Here is a 27,417-nt window from a genome sequence, read left to right as displayed (position 1 = left end):
TTGGATTGGATAGGTGCATTCGAAAAATATACAATCATATATTTGATCATTTGTTCAGCCCTAAATAACCGCACATTGGCCAGTTTCTAGTGTTACTCATGCAGAGCCTACCGGGCATATGAAAGGCTCTGTTGTTACTGCCATCCATTTTGTTGCAGTAAGTCATATTTCTGTGTTTCCAAACAATTTCACAAATTCAGACATTCTCTGCGTGCGTGTGTGTATGTGTGTGTGTGTGCGCGTGCGTGCGTGCGCATACACATTTACAAACCACCTTTACACATTTGTTTGTGTGTACTTGTGTGTGTATCTCCACACTGTGAATCTGTGTGTCTTCATACCTGCTGGGTTGTGCAGAATTGACTGGTCACGGTCAGCATGAGTAAGCAGCCGGGGGAAGATTGAGGCAGCCAGATGCGGCGGCCCCGGGCTACGGAGGATATCATTACCCCGGGTGTGTAGTCGGCCAAAACAGGAGCCCCCAAGCGGAGTTTCATCAAGGTGGACCCCCGTCTACGGCGAGGGGGAGGACACCAGTTAACCTGTTGTCCCGCGGTGAGGAGCGGTATTAAGCGGCAGGTGCAAAGAGAAAGCATCCCGTGACTGGAAAGAGGTGGACATAAGAAAGTGTGTGGATACTTACAGGGTAGCAAGCAGACACACTCTAACTGTGGAAGATTGTCTCTTTTGATTTCCCCTCCCTGCTTCTTCTGCAACACATCAGTAAACCCTGTAGGGCCTCTGTGTGTGTTTGCATGTACATTTAAAAAAACTTTTATATCATCATTTCCAACTCATGGATCCTACTTTTCAGTATCATTTACCGCAATGGAGCTTTTGCTTTACTTACATACATAAACATGTACCCCTAAAAATGTCCATTCAAAGGAAATAGCCAGGATATTTTTGGTGCGGGGACTCTTGACAGAACAACTTGATGCATTGCCGCTGGCAACGACATCAGCATACGGGAATTGGACCGTCTCCCCTCAGTGAGGTAACCCATAGGCCATGAATCACGCTGCCTTGCTCCAGAGTCCTGTGGTCCCGGGGGTTGACAGTTTGACCGCTCCTCAATGTGGTCTCTCTCTCCTCTACTGACGCTCCTCCCATCACCACACATTCCAACCAGCGGACCGGTCACATAAGGTCAAGGAAAACATTTAAGAATATAAATGAGTAATGCATCTTATTAGCAGGACCCCACATTTCTGTTTGCATCCTAAAGCCATATCAGAGTAATGACAGAAGTGTGTGGAGAGGAATAGTGATGAGACTGATAGATGACAAGAAAACAATATCTGAAAAAATCCAAATGTATAAACTGATCCATCAATGGATGACAAAAGGCCTGAATGAAGGGCTTCCTGTGCGTCTGTTTGCCTGGCTGTTTTGGCAGCTCAGACATGGAGCTAGTCTGGCAGCCTGCCTGTCTGTTTTTCTCTGGTTTCTCCTCCATACTGGTGGGTCACTGGTGTTTGGATCACTACTGCTGACTGTTAACCACTTACTTGGACTGAGCCTCACCGGCATGTATTTGATATGGCTTAGTGATTGATTATGTACATTAAGAAAGTCATATATCAAACATTCGGTCGATAAAGGGTGAGAAAAGGATGTTCTGGGTAAAGTAAATTAAAGCCAGAAGTGATCCCAATCATATTGATGAGATCACTCCACCATTATAATCAAATGTGTACCTTTTTTAAAGAGCAGCAGTGAGTTTATCAAAAGCTTAGGCGAGTCCAAGTGATGAATAGACAGTTCGTCCGGTGCAAGAGCAGTGCTTCAGCAAGTGGTTTTAACAGTGCCCCGGGCCATACTCCAGCTGAGTTAAACACATCCCGTGAGTGTGTGTTTCTGTGTGTGAGAGAGAGAGACATGACACGTCTGAGAGTGTGATGTAGTCACTTCCTCCCGCTGCACTGAGCCACTGTTGTCAGCTTGACCCTGCGCCAGTTAACCCCTGGCCACCCTTGGCTCTACAGGCGTGGGCCCCGGGATGTGTGTGTGTTTGAGAGGGAGGGAAAGACCGATCGTATGTGTGTAGCGTGTGTGTTGGCAGACCACAGGTGTCTGGTCACGGTGTCAGGGTGTTAAGAGGTCTACTGAGAGGGGCCCCCAAAAAAATCTAAGCATCTGTTTCGGAGGGAAGGAGCAACAGAAAAGAGGAGGAGAGGTTGGTAAGGGTTACCAACACACACCCCGAGGGGAATGAGGGCTTGTTGGGGGGGGGAGTATCTGACAAGCAGGTGCCTATGTTGACAGTAACCCTTCATACTTGAACCCCACCACCTCACACACACACACACACACACACACACACACACACACACACACACACACACACACACACACACACACACACACACACACACACACACACACACACACACACACTGCACATACTTACAATACATCCTGGAGAGGCAAATAATTGCTGAGCCTGATTAGAGGGAATGCAGAGGGAATCCCCTTCACACACACACACACACACACACACACACACACACACACACACACACACACACACACACACACACACACCAATGGATCTTTTTGCTTTTGGGTCAAAGGTGAAAGAAAAAGAGAAGAGTGAACAGAACTCTGACACTTCCTGCTGTCCGTCTGTGTGTGTTTTTCTGTGTTAGATTTGTTTGCAAATATATGCAGACCATGTGAACAGAGAGACAATACGAATACGTTTACAAGCTTCTTTCCTTTTATATTACAATGTATACTTAGTAAACATATGCAAGTGTAATAGAAACTCTGCATCCTGAATGCTTGACATGCTTGTCTGGGAATGATTATTTAGCTAAGAAGGGGGGGAAGGCAGGACGCAGCGGGAGGTGGAGGAAAATTGGAACAGCTGTTGATTAACATGAGTGCTCTGTCTCTCTTTCTTTATTTTACTCTCTCTCAGTAGAGGAGGAAGAGGAAGATGAGGAGATGATGGAGGCGAAGCCAGGCCCCGAGTCGGAGCAACAGGATGAAGATGACAACAGGGAAAACAAAGAAGGTACAAAGGATGAATCCATTATTGGAGGGTGAACATTTTCAGCTATTAGCATTTTAGAGATCCGTAATTACCTTATTTATTCTGGTTAGATTTTCTTTTGTAGGTTTCCTCCTGCATGTTTGAATACAAAGCCCATTAGAGCAACAATGGTGTTTTAAAACATTTCAAGCAGAGCAACAAAGTGCAAAAAAGCGCATAATAAAAGGACATTTAAATACAATGTGAATCATTAAACACTCATTTGAATAAAACAGGCATGAAATAAAACCATAAAAGTTACAGTACAGTTTAGGAAATAAATAGTTATTCGATGAAATAAAATGCATCTGCGAACACATTTCAGTTCATTTATTTGTGTTTATTCATTAACTTTTTTTCTAGCCATTGTGCCCTGAATTTCTGCAGACAGAAAAACATAACATTCTTTACCCTCTAGTTTTTTTCCTAGACTTCTCTCATGTTGTTTTTGAAACTGTCACAAATCACGGCCACTTGTGTTTGACACCGTCTGCCAGTCAGTGGGTGTATCAGATGGAAGGACGGGGGTGATTATGGTGGGGGTTAAGGCGGGTCCAGCATATCAGCTCCATGGCATGTGGGGGTCAGCACTGATTAAAAACCTGTCACTTGACCCCCCCCTGACCACACTTCAAAGAGGAGAGGAATGGAGAAGCGCGTGTGTGTATGTGGAGCGTTTGTGTTGTGAAATATGGAGATTAGGCTTGATTAAAATACAACATGTGATAAAAACACAGATGGAAAGACATATTCATATTCAGACTCATAACACACTCCTGATGGCACTGAATGCGACTCACACACACACACACACACACACACACACACACACACACACACACACACACACACACACACACACACACACACACACAGTCAGATGTATGCACGCACACACTCATAAACACAAAGTCATCCGTCTCCTCTCCATCCTGGCCTATTAGAAGGTCTGGCCTTTGATCTCTGCCACTCGAATCACTGGGTCTTTTCTGACAACTCGTAAGAAATACAAAGGGATGGGGGGGGATCAAAGTCAAGAGGCAGGGTAAAGGTCGATATATGTGTGTGTCTGTGTAAAAATTGCATGTGTGCTTGGGGACAGTGACTTCAAAACCCGGACGCCGTGCTGTGCAGCCATTACGTTCAAAGGGAGGCGGGACGCTTTGTTTTTTCTCTTGTTTACGAACTTCTTACTGTAGGGTTTTATTAGAAGAGATGCATTAGGAACTGTTTGTAGTTTAGTATGTCCTTGATGGGATCCTGGTTTTGATAGAGATGAAGTGAATGTTAATCTGACATCGGGAGGCCTTTTTTCTTTATAATGCATTAAAGTCATACACAGCCAGGTATTTGAACTATTTTCAGTTATTAAAAGTAAGTTGTCACAATCATTAGAGTAGTGTAAATATAGATGTCTTAGTTGAGTTTAAAAATATAGACATGTCTTTAGTAAAACCCTTTTGAACGGTACGGAGCGAAAGTGTGGGTCAGCTATTTTATTTAATTAATTTTTTTTATTGAGTCAGGCACAATGAGTTTACATTTATACAGTCAATATTTTTATTTATTTCCCCCCTCCCGGTCCTAGCTAGTAAATTAAATAACTAACTAAATAAAATAGATACATGTATAGGTAAAAGTAAAATAATGTAGAAGGTAATATTAAAATAAAATGTATAGATAAGGGAATAAAGAATATTAACAGTAATACGTGTACCCATATGTATACCCACACATACACAGCTATTTAAAACCAAAACACATACCTGTATTTTGTAGGTCACATCAAATACTATTGATTTATTACAGTTTTAAATGCACTATTGAGATGATTTTTTATTTGTTTCTCTTAAATAATGCAACAAAATGATTGAATAATTTTATATTTCAGGTATAAAAAGGAAAAGAGAAAATGTTAACTACATATATTTAACAGCTTCTACAGTAGTACTGATAATACACTTTTGCAATAAATAAAGTACATTGATAAAACATAAATCAGCTAAATGTATTGTCAACGTTCCCTACTTTTAGCTACTTTGTGAGGAAGGTTTTTCTCTTGTTTTATAATTAAAATAAATGTAATATCTTTGGAATTTGGACGATTGGTCGGACAAAAGAAATGCAAAGTTTTAAGATGTTAAACCCACGTTTTGTCCGGGGTGCGCTGTGCATAATGTGTGAATAACTGTTTCCCTCATGCTCTTGCCTTTTATGAAATATTCCTTTCACCAGGCTCAGTTCTGAGAGAGCTGACGGAGGAGGAGAGGCAGCAGATCCTGCACTCTTCAGACTTTCAGAGTTTCTTCGACTCCAGCATCCGGGTGATGGAGAGAGCTCTGGCCGAAGACGGAAACATCTTCTTCGACTACAGCGGCCGGGACCTGGAGGAGAAGGAGGGGTGAGCTTGGAAGGGAGGAGGGAGAGTCTGTGTTTGGCTGTGAGAGCACATGTGTGTGTGTGTTTGCTTGCGTGCCTCAAACAAGGAAATGTGCAAAGACTGACTCATGCCCACTGTGACACTTTAGGGTCCCGGGAACTCCTTTGTTCTTCAAAAAGGCATGTTTTCCTGCTGATGTCACCCTCTCAGGGGGAAACTGACATCCATCATCTCGTCTTGCAATCTGAACAGTTGTAGGTTATCAAAGTGTCGGTTGAAGTTAGAAATGCAAAGATGTGTTAGTATACTGCTCTGCTATTATATACAAATGCTTCTAGCTTTGACTTTGACCACTGCAGCCACAGTTAAGCATCAAGCCTGTGGTTATTTCTAAAACAGGCTCAACATCAGTACTCTCCTTTTCACCGTTTCCATTTTTTTTTTTTTTATGTAATTGTAACAACATAACCACCATTCAATCTAATTTAGCACTGCAGACAAAGGGGGTCATTCACAGTGAATAGTGAACCATGTTTGTTGAACCGTACACCCCAGCACGTGCACTCCGCTCTGCATCGGCCAAACAGCTCGCTGCACCCACACTGCGAGGAGGACCCAAGTTCCCATCAGCAAAAACACGTGGGTTTGCTATCCTGGCTCCAAAATGGTGGAATGAGCTCCCCATTGAAATCAGGACAGCAGATAGCTTACACATCTTCCGGTGCAGACTGGAAACTCATCTCTTTAGACTCCACTTCGAGCGATAGAATTAAAAAGAAAATAAATAACAAAATAAAAAGCACTTACATATTAACAAAGCTCTTATATACTAACAAAGCTCTTATATACTAATAAAGGGCTGGCTTATCTATAGCCAGTTGAGTAGCACTTGAAATGTTTGGCTCTATGAAACCTGATGTACTTATATGATTCGGTTTTCTTCAAGTTTGTATCTTCTTGGTCGAATGCACTTTGTCAGTCGCTTTGGATAAAAGCATCAGCTAAATGTAATGTAATGTAATTGACTGAGTTGCAATGAACAAATAGACACAAAATACAAAACAGCTTACTGAAATGATGCAACAATCTGACTATTTTGAATACACCGTGTGGATTTCCAGATTGGAGGCATCCCAGCAGTGATCACAACTCAGGGACAGTTTCATCCCACAGGCAATAAGACTGTTAAACACACTGTTGAAACAACATCCATAACATTCCTCTGGCTGCTACTTAGATATAATGTATCTATTTAATTCTAATATATCATATTCCAATAACTTGCATATAGACTCTTATTGCACTATTTCACTTTTTTAAACTATTTTTCTTTTTGTATTTACTTGCACTGTGTTTTTCTGTTTATCTGTGTTTTGTGTTGCACTGTTGGAGGAGCCTGTGACCTAAGATTGTCATCGGCATAACTACACTGTAGCTATGTTCATATGACAAATAAAAAACCTTGAACCTTGGACCGCCCCCTGCAGACTGAAGGCACATTATTTCCTTAGCAGGATATTTCATGATATATTTACTGTGTTTCTTCAGAGATTTGGGTAGCGGCTCCAGCCTGTCCTTCAGCCGAGTTTTCTACGATGAACATTGGTCCAAACATCGCGTGATCACCTGCCTCGACTGGTCCCCTCAGGTGAGGCCTGCAGCTATGTGTGTGTCAATGTACATTTAAAATGAATACATACAAAACAATGCTTCCTAAAGCCTTGCAGCAAACATTCAGGTGTTGAGCTTCACTTTGATACTTATATTTTCATCCCTCTCTGTCTCTCTCTTCCAGTATCCAGAGCTGCTGGTCGCCTCTTACAACAATAATGAGGATGCTCCTCATGAACCGGATGGTGTCGCTTTAGTATGGAACATGAAATTCAAGAAGGCCACACCCGAGTACATCTATCACTGTCAGGTGCTTGTACACACATTTTCACAACTATAAAATATGATGGCGGATATGATTTCAGCACATGTAAGGAAGATGTTCATTTGACTTCTCCTATGTGTTGTGGGTGTTTGGTTGGAAGTATACAAACATCTGCAACGAAGCTACAAAAAAAAGAACAAATCATGCTACATCTCCCTCTCACCTCTTTTTATACAGTACCTTAAGTGGCAACCCAACAGCTCCAGCTTTTTCCTCTTTTCTACCCTATAACGAGAGCCCCTTTGTGACTGAATAGTAACGAGTGAAGCAAAGGGAAATGAAAGGCAGCACCACAAGCGCTCATTTGACCCTCCAGATTGGATTAAAGCTGAACGGTGCCACTGCAGGCCAGTTCTAATGGAAAGAAAGTCAATGATGGGTGAAATGCTAATAACAAGTGACACTGAGAAAACGGGATGGAGGAGAGAGGGATAGAAGGATCGGGTGCGAGGGCTTCACGGCTCCCGCGAGACAGGCGAGGCCGTATAGAGACGTCTTGCTAGTTAAATGATGTGGCCTACCACTTCCTAATCCAACGCTGCCACATGTGTGTGTTAGCCCACCCACGTTGATGCTGCGTCTAATGTCAGCAGTGCCGGGTTTCCCAATAATTAAACCATTTTCCTCATACACGTCACTGCAAATTTGGAAATACACCTGTAAAAGTATTAAAGTCACAAGCTTCATTGCTCAGAAATAAAATGCACACACATACTTTCACATTCAGGCTTCGTTTAAACAGAGGAAATAGATTTTTTTTTCTTTTTTGTCGAACACATACAGAACCACATACTCCAGAAGACCGCACTCTGCGTGGAAATATTTCAATATCTAGCTCGCAACACAAGTCTCGCTCCATAATGGACTTTTAAAGCACTCGGTTTTTTCACTGCACCATAATTTATGCCGCTGTTAAAATCCATGTGGTCTTAAGGATAGATTACAGCGAGGGATCGTGTAGCTTTAGGATTCAGTAGTTTTTCCATGTGGTTCTCTGACGAAGTATTCACAGTACATCTGACTTTATTAACATTGCGGTTTCTGAGCATGCTTATTTGTGGATCACCAGTAATGAATATTAGACGTTGGGGTTCAAGGATGTTTGTGTGAGCAGCTGATAAAATGCTTAGTTTATATTAAGGGTGCATTCAGCTGCTAATGCGTACAACAGAGGTGACTTGTGCTCGAGTGTAAGTTAAAAATGCGCTCACTGGAATACAATAGCGTCTGTTTTCATTGAAAAACCGAGGATTAAGGGTCTGTAACATAACAACGTATTGTCAATTGTGTTTGTTTTTGATTCTCAGACTCATACGAAGCACTTTCTTCAAACCAAGTCCAAACATTGTCCACATGCCGAGATTAGTTTTTTTTTTTGTAAGTGAGTGTTTACTGGAAAGATGTGCATTAGATGAAGTGATATCAGATGGGGGGAAAAGACCGAAGAAAAACTGAGTGAACAGAAACTCCCAAGTGCCTCACTTTCCTACCGCCCCAGTGTTAGTCAGTGAGTTAGTGCGGCCTGGGGCTGAGCCATGCTCTTCTCATGCGGGGAGAAACAAAAGGGAATGACTCAAAAACAGCGAAAGGAAGATAAAGTCGAGCGCAAATGAGCAGGGAGTCGGAGTAATGGAGTGCCCATATAAACAGAGGATGAATGAAGATAAAATAAAATGGAGTGGAAATAGAAAGAAGGTGCCCCAGCCATGACTTCCCCTGTCGCTGTTGGATTTGGATGAAAGCAGCACAGGAGCGGTTAGACGAGAGGGAAGAGGAGAAGAGACATTTTTTCTCTTCTTTTTCCTTTTTGCGGGGTCTTTTACAAACGGAGCCGCGACTCCCTAGTTAGCCGTGGATCGAATGGCTCTTAATGTGCGAGCATGTCCTGCCGAGTAACCCCCCCCAAAACCACAGGGCCGGGGGCCTCTTCCCCTCTTTCTCTACTTTTTCCTGTTCTTCTTTTCACCTTCAACCTCCCATACTAAACTAAAAGAACAGGCGGATAGGAGGCTTTCTCTATGCATCTATTGTGGGTTGTATTTTGTGGATGGATAGGTAGATGTGTGAATACCATAGGGCTCATAATGAGTATCATTCACGTGTCTGAAGGGTACCAAAGAATGACAGTGCAGGGTTGGTATTGGAGGGTTTGTGGTTGAGGTTCAGCAGGGGCTTTTATCGTATAAGGCTAGGCTTATGGAAGGCTTCGTGTTTCAGATGGGGTTTTGGTGAGGTCAGGCTTCTATATTTCTTGCCTGGCCGCATGCAGTTTGGTGGATGGGCTTAGCAAAGCAAAACAACGACCTTCCTAACGACGTACAACCTCCTATTCAGGGTTTCAATGTTTTCTCCTAAACAAGGGTTCACATTTTTGGTTAGAAATGTGTCCGGTGCAGTTCTATTTGTTTCGGAGCTATATTGGAGCTGTATTCACTTTTTGTAGGGACCTTGTTTAATTACACTTGACACGACACATCATTTCTCATTAGGCAATGTTTTTTTATCAGTTAGCCCTGTTGGGATTTATTGCCTGTGACTTGCTGGTGTTGTGCAAAGTAAAACGTTGAAAAATTGGTGTTGATTTTGGGAGGAGTACAAGTGTGTGTCTGACTGCAACAGTGTTGTAATATTGTATTCTAATGCAACAGTTAAACAGACAGGTCCTGGTTTGAAAAACGGTGTTCCCTCGTCGATCGTAAAAAATTCAAGATTAATCAATTCCATTTAAAGTCACATTAAAGAATCATGTCCAAGCTGTTTTCAATATATATTTAAAGTTTTATATTTACAGATCTTGAATTCTAATTCATTCTAGACAGCGAGTAAACTATAACTGATATTAAACATCCCCTTGATGACCGGGGGCAGTTTCATGACCCCACTTTAGCCGCCAGTGATCTGTAACATAACAAAGGAAGTGTGACCCGTCAGTGGGAAGGGGGCGCTGCTGTGGATTCTGGTACCAGTTGAGCGTGCCTCCCTTCATCAGGGCCGTCTCAGCAGTTGGACCCATCATCGCCCCATCCCAGTTGGGGCCAATCTTGTAACTTCACACCAGCCTCTCAAGTGGGCAAAGTCACACCACATTAAAGAGCCCGTTTGACTTAAAACCTCTGCCGAACCCCCGAAACCACACGCCTCCGTGTAACAACCCCCGCCGCTGCTGTCATATCCCATTGGACTCAGACATATTTTTATTAATATCGTGCTGCCTTGCGTTGTTCCCTAGGCCTTTTGACACTTCCAGGAAGGTTGAGTAAGAGAAGCGGAGTAGGAGGAGAGAGGGAAGGAAGGAGGGTAGGGAGCGAAAAGAGAGACCACTGCAACAGCATTATTCACAGGCCTTTTCTAAGTTGGTGTGAAATGACACTGGAGGATGAAGCTGCATTGGGTTCAGAAAGCTTAGCAGAGAACTCCTGTTAGCGCTAGCGAAGCAATAAACGACTGTTAGACTGATTTCGAGTTGATTTGGAAACATATGTAGCTTGTTCTGGAAAAAACGTTTTAGGGTTGAATTTTGTGGTAAATTTGATTATTTGTACAACTTTGGCCGTACGAAAAGCAGTGTCTCATTTTGCAACAAAAAAAAAAAAAAAAGTCTGGATGTTGAAACCAGTTCTTCTTAAACCCAACTTGTTGAGAATCGGGCCTTACTCTCCATGGCTGAGAGTTAAAGAAAGTTTTACGTATCATGCAAATATATTTTATTGGTAAGAGAAGATTGATACCACAGGTTTACCTACTTTAGCGTAAGATCTGGAAAAATAAAACAGCTAGCGAAAGTCCACATACAAGCTCACTTATTAGCACATCTTTTTTTGTTTAATTAAGATGTTATTTTATAGTGGGTTACTTTATTTGGTTTCATTAGTTCTTCCAGGTGTGTTCTGGTACTATTAAAATGAGGTTGCCGGCAAGAAAGCAGATTTCCCAACATGTTAAACTTTGAAAAAATATACTCTCCTACCCAAGATAGAAGAGCCCAAGAAGAAGTATTGTTTTAATATCGGTATGGAAACTGTCGACTTTTAGCAACAATATTGACAAATAGCAAATTCTACTAGAGTAAGTTTTCAAAAGGAATTCAAATTTTAAAACTGCTCAATTTGCCCCGTTTTACATTCTGTGGTAATATTGCAATAGATATAAATGTGTGTGGAAAACAGACCTGAGGAAGAACTTGTAGCATCTGAATCTATCTTTCAATATCAGAATAGAAAACAGCAGTGTATGGTTGAGTCAAACACGCAACCATCATTAAAGCAACTAACAACAGAAAAAGATATGAACCCAACAAACTAAATATATGAAATAAAGAGATAGGAGCCCTCGGAGGCAGAGACAGGCCTGTTGTTGCTCCCAGAGCCTCTTCCTCATGCTTTTCGCTCTTCATTCTTTGCAGGGTGAAATTGAGACCCGGCTCGGTATTTCTCTCTCTTTGCCAGAAACCACAGAGTGACAAAATCCGTGGGGTGTCATAAACGAGCGAAGCCAGGGGGAGAAAGGGAGGAGAAAGGTGGTCGGGAGGAGGAAGGGGGAGGTTGAGGAGCGGGGATGCGAGGGAAGACAGTCAGATCCATCTGGTCCTGATAAGGCTGAGTGGAAAACAGATGAGTGTGGTGAGCAAAGGGGGAGAGGCAGGAGGGGGGGGGGGAAGGATGGAGCGTGGATCTACTTTTACCATGCCCGATCACCCCCCCCCCCGCCTCCCTCTTTCTTCTCACCATACCACTCTCGCTTTATTTCTGCCGTCCCGAGCCGACTCAAGGAACAGTTTGTTGCCCGAGGAAATGTGAAAGATCGAAAGAAGCAACAAAGGAGGGAGTGTTCGTCTCTCTCCAGCTTTCTTCCTCTCTCTGTCATTCCTTCGTACCCCCCTAATCCCTAGCTGGGTGCCATCTTTCATCAGGGCCTACCATGTGTGTATTATCCTCTACAGAACACTTCCCATCAATATAATAAGGGCTGCCAGAAGCACTTAGCCTTGCGAGCCTGTGTGAGATATGGTAGATGATACTTTGTGTATGTGACTTTCTCCACACACACACACACACACACACACACACACACACACACACACACACACACACACACACACACACACACACACACACACACACACACACACACACACACACACACACACACACACCTACACACACACACACACACAAACACTCAGCAGATCCTGCCTGAGGAAAGTAATGTAACCCACTGTTCTGACTGCCAGAGTGTCGCCCTGTAAAACTTCCACAATTCACCCGAGGCCAAATACACCGAAGTGACTCTCTCCGCTGCTTTTTCTTCCGGGAGCTGTCACTCCCCACATCCTCTCGGTCTGCGCTGGCAGGAGATGACCTGGCAGGTGTCTGACCCGCGCTGCATGGGAGAGGAGAACCATCCACAGAGCCACTCTGCCTTTTGGAAATGAAATGTCAGGCTCCGTAACAAGCGCTGATGCAATCATAGCGGGAGCGTCGCCGACACGAGAGTTGTTGAGGTGTTATTTAGACAGATGTGGTGCTCATGCCACTCACACGTCCAAAGTGATCTAAAATGAAGGGAAGCTGCGGAGGGATGGGAGGAGTGTGGCTGCATTTGATTTAAAGGAAAGGTTTAATATGGGAAGAAATGCTTATTCGAAAAGTTAGATGAGAACATTGATAGCATTTAAGTCTGTGGAATAGTTACGACGCTAAAGACAGAAACAGGTTAACCCCGTTTTACGGAAAGACTGGAGACCGTGATAACATCATATCTAGAACTCAAACATGACTCGCTTCAGTCCAATAATTAGTCCAGTCCTGTTTCCAGTCTTTGTGCTGATCTAAAATGTCAAACCTTTTTGTATTTAATTTGGAATATTAGCTTCACACATCGATGACAGTTATGTTACCACACAGTGACACGTCTCTAATTGATGCAAAAGTGTTTGAGTCATTGACGGCAAATGTTTAGGAATGAAAATACAGTAAACAAATCCATCATAACTAGGAGCTCCATAATTCAGCTGTAAACTCAGTCATTCATTTACTACATGACATTTAAATTGAGAATCCGCTTTCGAGTGTCAATCAATTCCCCAATGCGCTTACATCGTAAACGTCCTTATAGTGAAGAATTGATCTTATTTCAGCACCAAATGACATACAGTACGTTTTAAAAGGCATAAAGCTACAAAACATATGTGCCGACGTGACACACGATTAGAAGCATTTAGAGAAAAGCGCTTTTATGTTGCTGCTGGCACGCGCCTCAAAGTGCACCGGGACAAAGCCGGGCTAATTGTCAGTAGCTCTTTCACTAAGCCGTACAGTACATGAGGGGAATGATGGCATGACGTGTGGTTTCTCAAAGAGTGGATTCAGAGTTTAGTCAGGACTTTTCCTCTTAAGATGGGGACACTGATAGGGCTTAGGAGCTAAACTAACATATGGAGCAAATAGAGGAGGCTCTTGATTTCATTTAGCTTCTCTTTGTCAATACTTATGTGGAGTAGACACGTGATAACTGCTGGAAGAATCACAAAGCGGGGATGTTTTCTATTTGTGTCTGGATGCTTGTGGATTTGAGTCTTTAATTATGTTAATACTTAAACATGTTGTCATATTCATCTTTTCCTGAATATATCGAATAGAGGAAAGTCTCTGTAGCGAGTTTAAAGACACATTTATTCATATGTTTGATGTTCAAATGTGGAGTTCAGCATCAATATTGAAATGTGTAATGACTGACTTTTATGACAGTCTTGTGTTTTTGTTAAATCTCTGTCGGCATGGAAATAAGGCTTAGTCGAGAAAGGGATGGTGGAGGGAAAGTAGTTAAAGAAACAGTTTGACCTTTCTGGGAAATGTTATCCCAATTAGCTTAGATTAGCTTGAAGACTGGAAACAAGGGAAACAACTCTCCTCGCTTTAGAGATGCCTTTTTATTATCCTTCTAACTATTTAGATATTGTTTTTCTGCTCCCTTATATCTGCCTGAGGCTAAATATCTCTCTACTTTATGAAGCCTGATAAATAGTTGTGGTGTTGCAGCCATGTGTGTGTATGAAGCTAGTTAGTGGACGTGTGTGTTTGTGCACAGAGATGATGGAGAAGGAGGGTCTCGGGTTCATTAGCACACTGATGGAGTCTGACTGGGGGGGGGGGCAGGCCTCAGACAGCAGCCTGTCAGACGACCACAGAGTGTAAAGGTCATCCCAGAACTCCTGGATATCAAAGTGATCCGGGTGAAGGCAGACTCACCCAAGTGTATTTGAGTATGAGAGCTGTCGTCCTGACATTTAAAGTGAAGTAGCTTTACTGTTGAAAAGTTTTCAATACTTTGGGGATTTTTAGTATTCCTTTGAGGCATTTTGTTAAAAGAAATTTCAGATTATTTGAGTGAAAATGGTACACAAATTGCTTTTCAATGGCTTCTATGTTCATGGGACAGATATATGTTTTAGACATTGTTTTAATGAAGCTTTAATGATTTAGCAAAAGGAATAAATCAGAGCGAATTGTAATCTAATTAATAGCTTATGGCCATCTTGTGTTTTGGTAATACATGCTAATAAATCTAAATTCCTTTTTCCCGGCCGTGTAAATAAACATTTCAGAGAGTTCCTCCTCGCCCGCCGACTGAGGAGCGAATTTATTCTTTACCACAAAGTTCAGTTTATTTTGAGCCTTGACATCTGAAGCGTCTCCCGAGCCATTCGTCTGGGAAGCCGTGACTCCTCAGAAGAAACAAAAAAGAGAAAAGAGAGTGCAGTGTTTTCTTTCCCTCGGGTTTGTTTTCCAGTCTCTTTTCAAAAGGAACTGGGGTTTGGAGTTGGCGGCTCCGCACATGGTGTGGTGGCCGGAGAGAGCGTGAGGGGAAAGGAACGAAAAAAGAAAATAAAACAAATGTTTGGCTTTTCCTTAAACATGAAGTCCAATTTTAAGATTTCCTACCTATACAGTAACTTCTGCTTTCCAAAACTGCCATGACCTCATTGCACGTTGGCACATCAATACCTTCTGCGTGAAGCATGTATTTGATGTAAAGGTGGATTCATGTGAGCCCTAATTGTTTCCTTAAAACTACTTTTATAGCATTTATTTAGTTAATATAAAAAGGACATCACTTCGATTTCACTTCAAAAATATTTTCTGAAAAATAGCTAAACGTCCACGTAGAAATATAAAAAATTCAAAATGGACTCCTGTTTTAGTGTTACTTTTTTCACAACATTAAAATATGCAGCTCCTAGACATTTATACTAATTGTTTCTTGAGCCCGTGGCTATAATTGCATTTAGTTGATCAAATATACATTTAGACTATCCTTTTAACTGATTTCGTAAAATCCTATTAATATCCAATAACCAACCAATACAAATGAGTGCTATCATCAGGCTTCAGGCCACCCACTATTTGAAACAGTGCCAACATTGCCTTGTGAATAGAGTGATTGATTTGTTAGGATTCTGATAAGTAATGACAAGCCTTGCCTCTCAAGCCCATTTTAGAGCAGCTCTTCGAACACAAAATCGTTACGTACCGTTTTCTGGAACGCTCAAACTGTCATCACCCATTCTCCTGACAAACTCTATGACCCGATTGGGCAACAATGTTTTTACGAAATCCACCCGTCATGTTGTTCATAGTTTCAATGTTTTTAATTGGGATGCTTGTCTGTGAGCTTCTTGTTTAGTGCTCTCTTGGCCCCGTCTCGCCTGTAAATTATGGTTCCTCTCAACGGGAACATGCTGCCTCACTAGATGGAAGGATGGAGGGACTGATTTGTTAATGCATAACACCACTTACCCTCCTGCAGCGAATCCATGCTGAAACATTCTCTCATAACTCTGCAGCACTGATGCTTCAGTGGCTCCGGGTCAGGGGAGGCTAGCCCGCCGTACGCAGAAGCCCATCTGGGACGGGCACTGAAGAGGAACCGAGACTCAATAAACACGGCATCGGGGAGGGAGGGGGTTCAAGGGTGCGCTTGTCATGATGGAGGCTACAGTGAGCGCTCCAGTGGCTGCTGGGGTTTTGATGCTGTAATGTGAAACGGCTGGGGGAAAGAGGACTACAATTCCCCTCTTTGTCTGTTCTCCGCCCCAGCGTCACCCCTCTCTCCTCTCCTCAGCGGACCCTCACCAAAGCCAAACTCATCATCTCCCTCTGCGTCTATCTCCCCATGTGCGCCACCCATCACGATGCCTTGATCACTCATTCTTACTCACGCTTGGTCTCGCGTCACGCTTCATATCTTTCTTTCTTTTTGCTCTTTTCTCACTGTGTGCAGTTTTATCTCCACGTCTCATCAAACCATTTCTATTCTCTCCCTCAGTATCACAACTGTTCCTGTAAGATGACCTCACACCAGAATAATCTCATATCTCATCCTCTCTCAGTCTCCTGTAGTATCTGTGGGCTTTGCCAAGTTTCATCCCAACCTGGTGGTGGGGGGGACTTACTCTGGACAGATCGTCCTGTGGGACAACCGCAGTCACCGCCGGACCCCCGTCCAGAGGACCCCTCTGTCTGCTGCTGCTCACACTGTAAGACAAACAAACTGTGGCTCAAAACACATTTTGATATATTAAGGTATCGATGTTTATGTATATTTTGGACTGCGGGCCGAACTAATTCATGTTTTTAAAGACCCGGGGAATTTATGATGAATAAAGATGAAGTTTCAATCAATGATAACAATTATTATTAATTGCAGCACTGGTAAAAAATAAGCTGGGAACTAAATGAGAAAAGCTCCCTGTTGTACTTAATTCAAACATGAATGAAAAAGTGTACAATAGGAACAATTCAGAGGCAGAGGAAATATTATAATAACCCAACCCCTGATGTAAAGATATGAATTTATATCTCATTAAAGCAGAAATACATTTTTTACATAATAGTCCTGCATTTTCAAGACTGATTATTTTAACAATAGAACACACACACACACACACACACACACACACACACACACACACACACACACACACACACACACACACACACACACACACACACACACACACACACACACACACACACACACACACACACACACACACACAGTGTTTGATCAGTGTGAGGAAGTGTGGTGAAGAAAATCATCCTGCAGGGTTTTAGCCTCACCAGCTTTACCTCAGGTCTAGCTGCTAATATGTGTGTGTGGGGCGAATACTTTACCCCTACTGTGGTAATCATAACTTGATGAACCATGATGAATTTTAAGCATTATTTTCTATTAAACACAAAAAAGAAATGCACACACACATACACATTGAACTCATTGACCCCAGGCGACAAATGACTGAATATACACTAGAAATATGTTAACATGCGGTTCGTTTATAATCACAGCTACTGCAGTCCTGTAGACACACACACACACACACACACACACACACACACACACACACACACACACACACACACACACACACACACACACACACACACACACACACACACACACACACACACACGCTGTATGTTTATAATTCCAACAATGAGGTCCTGCTCTCGTACTCCAGTCAGTGACTCCAGCCTGCTAACAGGGAGCTGATTGCTGAAAGGGCTCTTTGTGCTGCCCAGTACACAAGTCAATTACTGGCCAGTAATGACATAATGGTTTCACACACTCCTGTCGTAAGGAGCGACTGCACACCGGCATGGGAGCCTACCGCATCTGTGCAGAATGTCTAATGATGTCATGTGTTTAAGGGTACAATTACATTATCATTACAGGACTGTGTTTAAAACCTAATGTTATTAATATTAGCGTATGAAATTATGATGTTGTGTCCCTGAATGCCTACTGCTGTTAAAAATGAACCAAATATTTGTAGTGCAACTGAATGAATGTGCAGAAATATTTAATAGAACGTCTTATCCAATTCTAGTTCATTATTAAGACACATTTAAAAACCACAACAGTTAACCAAAGTGCTTCCTCTTCTTTATTAATAATAATTTAGACTTATCACTGAGACAAATTAGGACGTATGATTGTGATTAGGCATGGGTACCGAGCCCCGGTATTAAACGGGCCCTGGGGGCTGAATTATTAATGACCGTGGTATCGTTAAGCTCCGACGTGATCTGTATTTTTATGGGTACTGGAGATATCTAAAACATATGTATTATGCTACACAAACATTATATTTCAGTTTTAATTTCGCCAACTCCGTTTCTTATATACAATTCTGTCATCAGATTATTTAATATGATTTGTTAAAACATTGTTGTTTCTTTTGATGTGAAATATTATGTATTTAATTTCAATAAAAAGCAATGTTAGTTTTCTTCACAACTTGTTTTTTTCTCCAAAACCAGAACCAATAAGAGCACCGTCGATAAGTGGTATCGATAAAAGTAGTAGTAGGCCTACCGTTAAAACCTTAACGATACCCATCCCTAATTGTGATCACAATATCCAGGAGAATAAGAAGCATTTTAATGGGAATTTTTGTATTCATATTTCATATGAAATGTTACGAGATACATTTATAATTGTTCTATTGTGCAAGTGTACTGAATAACCCAACCCATATAATTGATGTGCCTGTGTGTCGTTATCTCTCGTGTGTGTGTGTGTGTGTGTGTGTGTGTGTGTGTGTGTGTGTGTGTGTGTGTGTGTGTGTGTGTGTGTGTGTGTGTGTGTGTGTGTGTGTGTGTGTGTGTGTGTGTGTGTGTGTGTGTGTGTGTGTGTGTGTGTGTGTGTGTGTGTGTGTGTGTGTGTGTGTGTGTGTGTGTGTGTAGCACCCAGTGTACTGCGTGAACGTGGTCGGTACCCAGAATGCCAACAACCTGATCACTGTGTCTACAGACGGCAGGATGTGCTCCTGGAGTCTGGATATGCTCTCCCAGCCACAGGTGCACAACACACTCCCAACACATTACAATGATTTGTTAAAATGCAGAATAAAAAAAAAAAATTACACTTATAATATGCAATACAAATCATCATGTATTTCGTCATTAAAAAGTTAAAGTACAGAATGTGATAACAGGTTTGATATTTGTATACAGAACAGGCTGACGTGTGTGTGTGTGTGTGTGTGTGTGTGTGTGTGTGTGTGTGTGTGTGTGTGTGTGTGTGTGTGTGTGTGTGTGTGTGTGTGTGTGTGTGTGTGTGTGTGTGTGTGTGTGTGTGTGTGTGTGTGTGTGTGTGTGTGTGTGTGTGTGTGTGTGTGTTGTAGGAGACCATGGAACTGGTGTACAATAAATCCAAACCTGTGGCGGTGACAGGCATGGCGTTCCCCACGGGAGACGTTAACAACTATGTGGTCGGGAGTGAGGAGGGCACTGTGTACACTGCATCCAGGCATGGCAGGTTGGTGCACACACACACACACACACACACACACACACACACACACACACACACACACACACACACACACACACACACACACACACACACACACACACACACACACACACACACACACACACACACAAAAGCGAAGAAATCGTCACACATCTTTGCTGGCTGTATGTTTGGACTGACGTTGATGTCTTTTTTGTCACCTGTAAGATATAGAATTATAACATTGTCATAAACATATTTTGGCAAAAAATATACAATAAAAAAAATCATGAAAATGTCTCAAAATTACAGTAAATATCAGACTTGTTTTATATAATTGTAATTGATGATAATCATATATATTAAAGAGTTTAATTTATTGGTATTTGTTTCAGTTTTAAAAAAGGTTCCCCTACTGTGCCTTAACTTCATTTCAGTAGGACACAAACCAGTTTACGGATTTTTATTTATTAAAGTTTACACAACTAAAACACTGATTCAAGATTCAAGGCTTTTATTGTCAGCTACAGCAGGGGTTCCCAACCTTTTTTCCCAAGAGTCCCCCCAAATGACTCCTGTTGGAAGTTGCTCCCCCACACACACACACACACAAGGGGGGGGGGGGCGCAACAGCGGTAATTAAAGTTTAAAAGTCTCAAAATGCTACAACTTCTGTCACAAACTACATGAATTTGAAGTATTTTGTTAAAGGAGGATGAAAGCGTAACTAAGGAGCACTATTGGAGTGACTTTGATGGTTATTGGACTCAGGATTCATTCATTTGGATTCCCGCTGTGTGAAGAAATTAATGGACGGCGCGGAAGTGGAAACAATTCACAAAGGGATTAAACTGTTTAAAACAAATGCTCAAAGTAAGCCGGATTTTGCCGATGTGTTTATGTGGATTCAAAAGTCGTAAATAATCTATAAAATGGAGATGACCGATCTGATCGGAGCAACTGTGACAAATAATCCAGCTGAAACCGGCATGGACGATGACTATGTTTTAAAAATGCGCTTATCCAGAAAAGCCCGGTTTGGACAATTTACAGGCAGAAGAAACATTTCTATTAAAGAAAGAATTATACACTTCTGTGTTTTTATGCCTTTAATAGCTACTAACTTGAATTGTTATTCAAATTAATTAATCAATTATTTTTTATATTTTATTGTAATGTAGAGACAAGGCTTTTAGTGACAATCATGTATTGCTTTACAATTATAAATTAAAAAAAAAAAAAAAAAAAGTCTAAATATGATATTTGGCCTCAAATCATCTGAGGCCTGGCGCCCCCCCTGAGATCTTTTGGCGCCCCCCCAAGGGGAACCACTGAGCTACAGTGTAGATATGTCAATGCAAATCTTAGGTCACAGGCTCCTCCATCGGTACAACATAATAAAACGGACAAAATAGTTAAAATAATGTAAGTAATACAAATAAAATAGAATAGAAACAGTGCACTGCAGGGCTGAATAGCGTGGTGATGTGCTCGCTCCTGTCGTCCTCCCGCAGCAAAGCGGGGATCTGTGAGATGTTCGAGGGCCACCAGGGGCCGGTGACGGGCGTCAGCTGCCACAGCGCAGTGGGCACCGTCGACTTCTCCCATCTCTTCATCACGTCCTCCTTCGACTGGACCGTCAAACTCTGGAGCACCAAGGTACTGTGTGTGTGTGTGTGTGTGTGTGTGTGTGTGTGTGTGTGTGTGTGTGTGTGTGTGTGTGTGTGTGTGTGTGTGTGTGTGTGTGTGTGTGTGTGTGTGTGTGTGTGTGTGTGTGTGTGTGTGTGTGTGTGTGTGTGTGTGTGTGTGTGTGTGTGTGTGTGTGTGTGTGTGTGTGTGTGTGTGTGTGTGTGTGTGTGTGTGTGTGTGTGTGTGTGTGTGTGTGTGTGTGTGTGTGTGTGTGTGTGTGTGTGTGATGACGTGTGGGGGGTTGATTGTGGAGATTTCAAGAGAGAGAGGAAATGTGTGTGTGACAGAGAGCTAGTGAGACAGGGGAGAAAGCTAAGTACTGTAGGTGAGCAACTTTTTTAGAAAATCGGTCTGTGTGTGTGTGTGTGTGTGTGTGTGTGTGTGTGTGTGTGTGTGTGTGTGTGTGTGTGTGTGTGTGTGTGTGTGTGTGTGTGTGTGTGTGTGTGTGTGTGTGTGTGTGTGTGTGTGTGTGTGTGTGTGTGTGTGTGTGTGTGTGTGTGTGTGTGTGTGTGTGTGTGTGTGTGTGTGGGGATACTGATACTTATTCAAAAGCAAAGTCACACAATTATGGTTAAGTATGACATTAAGTAAGTAAGTATTGGTATTGTTTTTGATTTTTATACTTTGACTGAACAAACCATTTTCAAACTTTTTGTATCCATGTATCTGACTGCCAGGAAATCTGTTCCCTAGCTTCAGTAAGATCTAGTAGTGCAGTGCTGTGGTTTTATAAAGTGCACAGAACAAATGTACCGACAATACAACATAAATACTAAAGGTTTGCTTGTAAGGCTAACTTAGGGAAGAGCCTCTTGCCTGCATACTAACAATAGTACAAGTGTTAGTTTAGGAAAAATAAATGAGGTCATAACACAGATATTAATTATGTTTGAAAAGGCATGTTTTAAAATTTTTTTTTTAAATAGATTTAGTTTTCTTGTACCAAAATTGTAACCTCATTCATTTGATTTATTTATAGCTATTGATTATTGTTCTATACATTATTCTTTGACACTTCTTATCATTTCCTTAGATCTTAAACATTGTGCACCTCAGGGAGTTAGAAGAGGATCGTATTTTATATGTGTTCATTAAAACATCCGAAGACTTTTGGTGGTGGAGGTGAGACGCAGAGTAGTCTGCCCAGATACATCTTAGATACCGCACAAGAGAAAAAAAAAATGAGGATAATAAGATAAGATACTTATTGTGAGAATAAAAAAGAAATTAGGATGTTGAAAAATGCAACAAGTTTTGTTTAAATTGATTGCACACACATACGATGGCATAAAGTCCAGGAATACAAATGGAAATGTGACAGAAGAGGTCAAGAGGCAGCAGGCTCTCCATCTACCTGAGGAGACTCTTAGGTGGAAAGGTGAAAGGTCATCAAATAGCAAGATACCACAACTTTGTAAAGGCGATGGAAGAAGGAAGGAAGAAGAGTAAATAGTGAGAGATCAGCAGAATGGAGTTAGGGGAAAAGTGCCAGGATGACAAAAAAAGAGAAAAAGTGGTCATGCTTAATAGTGAGGGTGATGCTAACGCTGAAGGACACGGGGACCAACAGGAGCAGGGCCCCGTCAGACAGCAAACAGCCAAATCAAAGAGAGACCTTTTCAATGTGAGGAAAATACATAATGCATCTTGCATAATGCCTTCAGCTTTATGCAAGATCCAGTTACAGCCTCATGCTCGCTGTGACAGGCCGTTAAACACTCTGATGAATCTTAGCTGGTGTTTGCATGCAGCTCGTCCATAAGTCTTGTGCGAAGGGTCCCGTGATGCGGATTAAAACATTTCTGCGGATTTTCATCAAAAGAGTTTGTTATTTTTCAAGATTTGGGAATTCCCTTTCCTTTGAGGGGCACCGCAGGAATGTGTGTCTGTCTCTCATCCCACATAACCCATATTTGTGTGTGGGCAGGAAAAATACCTGTGTTTGTGAATGTGTGAGTGTGTGAGTGTGCCCAAATATAGACACACCACACATGCCTCTCATGCACCTTAAGCAAGCCGCCTTTGCTTACCTAAAATCTCCTGAGGTTTGCCTTCAACCCAACTGTTGTAACACACACACACACACACACACACACACACACACACACACACACACACACACACACACACACACACACACACACACACACACACACACACACACATTCGCAGTGAATTCTCTTCTCTGCATTGACGTTTGCCCTCGCAGTTCAGAGAGGGTCTCGCACAGAAGTCTGCCGATGTTTTCACACTAGGCGGTGCAAATATTGTGGTTAGTGAAAGCATTTGGAGTGGGCCCGGAGTGTGAGACACACCGACAGCTGGGAGTGTGTTCATGATTGTGCATAACTTGAACCCCGTTGCTCTCTTGACCCCAGAACCAGCCTGCACTAAGTGACTGGAGCATAATCGTTCCTCTTTTCCCCTCTTAAGAAGTTCATTAAAGGAACAGGCAGTTCAGGCGATGTCTGTGTGATGAAATTAAGACTGTTTGAGTTTAAGTTAAGGATTTCTTGGCGTTATTATTTTGTAGTCACTAAAGCTAGTGCTAAGCTATCAAGCTAGTGTTTCAACATTTGTCATGCAGCCATTGGATGGAAGCAAGGAAGTTAGTGTTTACGACTGGAGATGGTTTGGATACCTCTGGAAAGTCAGTTGATGGAAGGTTTTCAATAAGACTCACTTTTCATTTAGAGACCACAAATGCTAAAATGTTGATTGCAGACCTGAACATTTAGAAAGATTGGAATTCCTTTATTGTCATTGCATCAGGTACAATGAAAAAAAAAAAAGGCAGTACATGAAATAAATATGTGCTCATGACCTGAGGAGCGTTTGAGATTTTTCTGTAACTGTATGTGTTGTATTGCTACTTTAAAGTGGACCTATCATGCTATATTTGAATAATATAGTGTAGGACCATACCTATATAAGGCATATTTATACTTTTTATTTTTCAAAATATCAAACAGATCATGCATTTTAGCCATTCCTCATTTCGCTCAATTTAACACTGTCTTTGCATGGGCTGATTCTGTGAGAACAGCACCATCTACAGGCCTGGCATATGTACTACAGCGTCTCCAGCGCTTTCCAACGGCAATGTCCGTGGCTGTCTCCTCCTGATTGGTGGAGTCGGCCCAATAGCCGTAGCGCCACTTCTGTGACGTCACAGAAGTGTTCAAATCTGGATCAGTCTGTATCAGATCCGTTGCAGCCCCTTTTTAAGAGATTTGGGTATGGAGGAAAATAGAGAGGGTTGTGTTTTCTGACACTTGGTGAGTTCCCTGGAACACCGGGGACACATATTCATGTATAAGAGACGTACAAAAGTGCATTTTGCATGATAGGTCACCTTTAATGTTTGTTTTATTCAGTTGTCGTATGGCTCTGAAGGAAAAGCTATTTATTAAAGTAAAGTTAAAGGTTCTATAGTTTCCGTGGGACTGATTTATATTATATTATATTTACTAATATCTTTGAAGGCAACCTCAGACGACGCAGGCTGACGTATATATGTTTTTACATCAATATCTAATGTATAAATGCAAATTTCCCCTCTGTGGGACGAATAAAGGACTTCTGATTAAATGCTAAACTTATCTTAAATTGCACCAATCCACTCTTAAATGGGACTCTGTGATATCAGCTCTCAGTACCCGGCGCTACTGTTCCAGTTCAAACGGCTGGAAGCTCCTGAGCTCCTCGGCAGGAGAGATAATGACAACCAGTGACTTCACGTGCGGCGCCACGCGGATTAAGTTCCATTTAAAGATTAGTTTTAAGACTTGTTGCTGCAGATTATTTACCCAAATCACCTTATTTAAGATAGGTAGATTATGGACTTTGGTAAAATAGTCGTTTACATTTTGAATAATAGGACTGTATTCATCTGTAAGACCAGAAGCACCTACTTCAAAAAGAAGGTGTGACATGGCATGTGGGGCTTAATTCAGCCAGATTATCCAAATGAAATGACGTTTTAGGTTATTTGATGATGTGGAGCCCAAGGATGGGTAAAAGAGTGTGAGACTAAAACCAGGAGGGGATTAAAAAGAGTGAGAACATAAACAGGAACGTCTGATCGAACGCTGACACTGCGAGATAGAGAAAAATGACCTCCGCTGTCACCCGCCGGCTGGAAAACAGGTTCAATCGAAGCTTGAAATTGGCTGCACTGTTTGTTTGTGTTTGTGTGAGAGTGCGTCGCTATCTGTCTGCAGGTCTCACAGCATTTCAGAACAACTGTGGAGCGAGAGGGTAAAGGTGATGGAGAGAGAGAAGGAATGAGAGCAGGAGGAGAGTGGGCGAGAGACTGCATTCCTCTTTCTGCTCCTCCAGCCAACCTGTCTCCCTCTCTACCTGTCAGGAATGCAGTCTGTGAGCCTCTGGAATCCTAACAGCCGCTCTGAGAGATGGGCACACACACACACACACACACACACACACACACACACACACACACACACACACACACACACACACACACACACACACACACACACACACACACACACACACACACACACACTTGTCTTAAGCCATATTCCCATATTTACTGTATTTAACTGATCCCCATATCTTTAATTTACACAAGATCAAAACCCTTTAAGCAGTTGGTAAGGACGTTATGTGACATTCTTTTCTTACTTTTTTTATAATTTTTTTCTAAAACAAAAGAATGGAAGTTATATAATACATTTTACCTGCATTTGCAATGACTTGCATTATCTCGTGTAGGGTTTACAAAAGACATAAGGAAAATAAAATATGAAATATAAATTGCTGTAAAATAACTTGGTATACACAAACTTTAACTTATCTGATACAAGATTATTAAATACTTTTACATGTTTTGTGTCATCCTGCTTTGCTTTTGGGCCTTAACTTCACAAACGCATAGATCGATACTGATGTCGATCAATTATGATCCAATGTTGGCATCACAGGTATTCCAGTGTGTTTTTTGGCCAATTAGTAACTTTGTTAGTAACAAGTTCTGCTTTAGATCATTAAGACAGAAGTGTGTCCTCCAGAGAGCCCTGACACGTATCTCCTAAAGACGGTCACACTGTTTTGGACTCAAAGAACCATGTTTATGTTGAAAGATGAATATACTGCTTCTCTCTGAAACATTGATTCCAGTGCAGGCCTGAAAGAATCCGGCCCTCCATGCTCACAAATAAACAAACACACACACACACACACACACACACACACACACACACACACACACACACACACACACACACACACACACACACACACACACACACACACACACACACACACACACACATACACACATACGCACACACACACACACGCACACACACTTTAACACACATCCTTTCCCGCATACATTGTCAACCCCTATATTTCCTCCCATCCCTTCCCATCTCTCCCTCTCTCCCCCACCCTCCCGCAGACAGCTGTTGTGTTGAGGTTACAGTACACCTTGTGGAGGGGCCCTCCCTTTCATCTCTCCCAGCGGTTTTATGGTTCTGTGTGAATGTGCTAGGCTTTTTAATTAGGCTCTGCACCCAGACAGGCCCCAAGGCTGAGGCAGCGCCACTCTGTCTGAAGCTCGCTCACTCCCTCTCTCCATTCCTTCTCGCCCTCTGTCTCTCTGTTTTCTCTCTATCTCCAGTGTGTCATCTTGTGCAATCCGTTACTGTCTCTCTCTTTCTCGACAGTTCTTTATGACACCAAACACACGTCCATAGATGTCCTCTTTTTTTTTTCTCTCTTTCAGCACAACAAGCCTTTGTACTCGTTTGAGGACAACGCCGACTATGTGTACGACGTCATGTGGTCGCCCGTGCACCCCGCCGTGTTCGCCGCCGTGGATGGCATGGGCCGCTTGGACCTGTGGAACCTCAACAACGACACTGAGGTGTGTTTGTGAGTGTGTGTGTGTCGGGTGAATATAGGTCATCATGGGCGTGTTTTCTCTGTCATCTCTTTGTGTGTTGATGTGTGTGTTTGCTGTCCTCGGGGCCTGTTGCTGGGCTTCTGCCCCGAACCGCACAACCAAACACCCAAAAGCCTTTTTCCTCCCACCCCCCCCCACCC

The 27,417-nt window shown here is 42.3% G+C and overlaps 1 protein-coding gene across 1 annotated transcript in view; it reads left to right on the top strand.

Annotated features, from left to right (window-relative positions):
- Positions 1-27,417, top strand: part of dync1i1a (dynein cytoplasmic 1 intermediate chain 1a) — a 94,570-nt gene that overhangs the window by 59,922 nt on the left and 7,231 nt on the right. The window contains 9 exon segments of the mRNA XM_079653254.1: positions 2,927-3,022; positions 5,276-5,441; positions 6,969-7,068; positions 7,216-7,341; positions 16,745-16,891; positions 19,104-19,217; positions 19,544-19,677; positions 21,168-21,312; positions 27,098-27,238. Of these exon segments, the coding sequence (XP_079509380.1) occupies positions 2,927-3,022; positions 5,276-5,441; positions 6,969-7,068; positions 7,216-7,341; positions 16,745-16,891; positions 19,104-19,217; positions 19,544-19,677; positions 21,168-21,312; positions 27,098-27,238 (1,169 nt within the window).

The sequence above is a fragment of the Notothenia rossii genome (assembly GCF_949606895.1).
Source record: "Notothenia rossii genome assembly, chromosome: 10".
In the NCBI taxonomy this organism is placed as follows: Eukaryota; Metazoa; Chordata; class Actinopteri; order Perciformes; family Nototheniidae; genus Notothenia; species Notothenia rossii.
The sequence above is the reverse complement of the archived record's forward strand: the minus strand, read 5'-3'. Positions and strand labels throughout refer to the sequence as shown.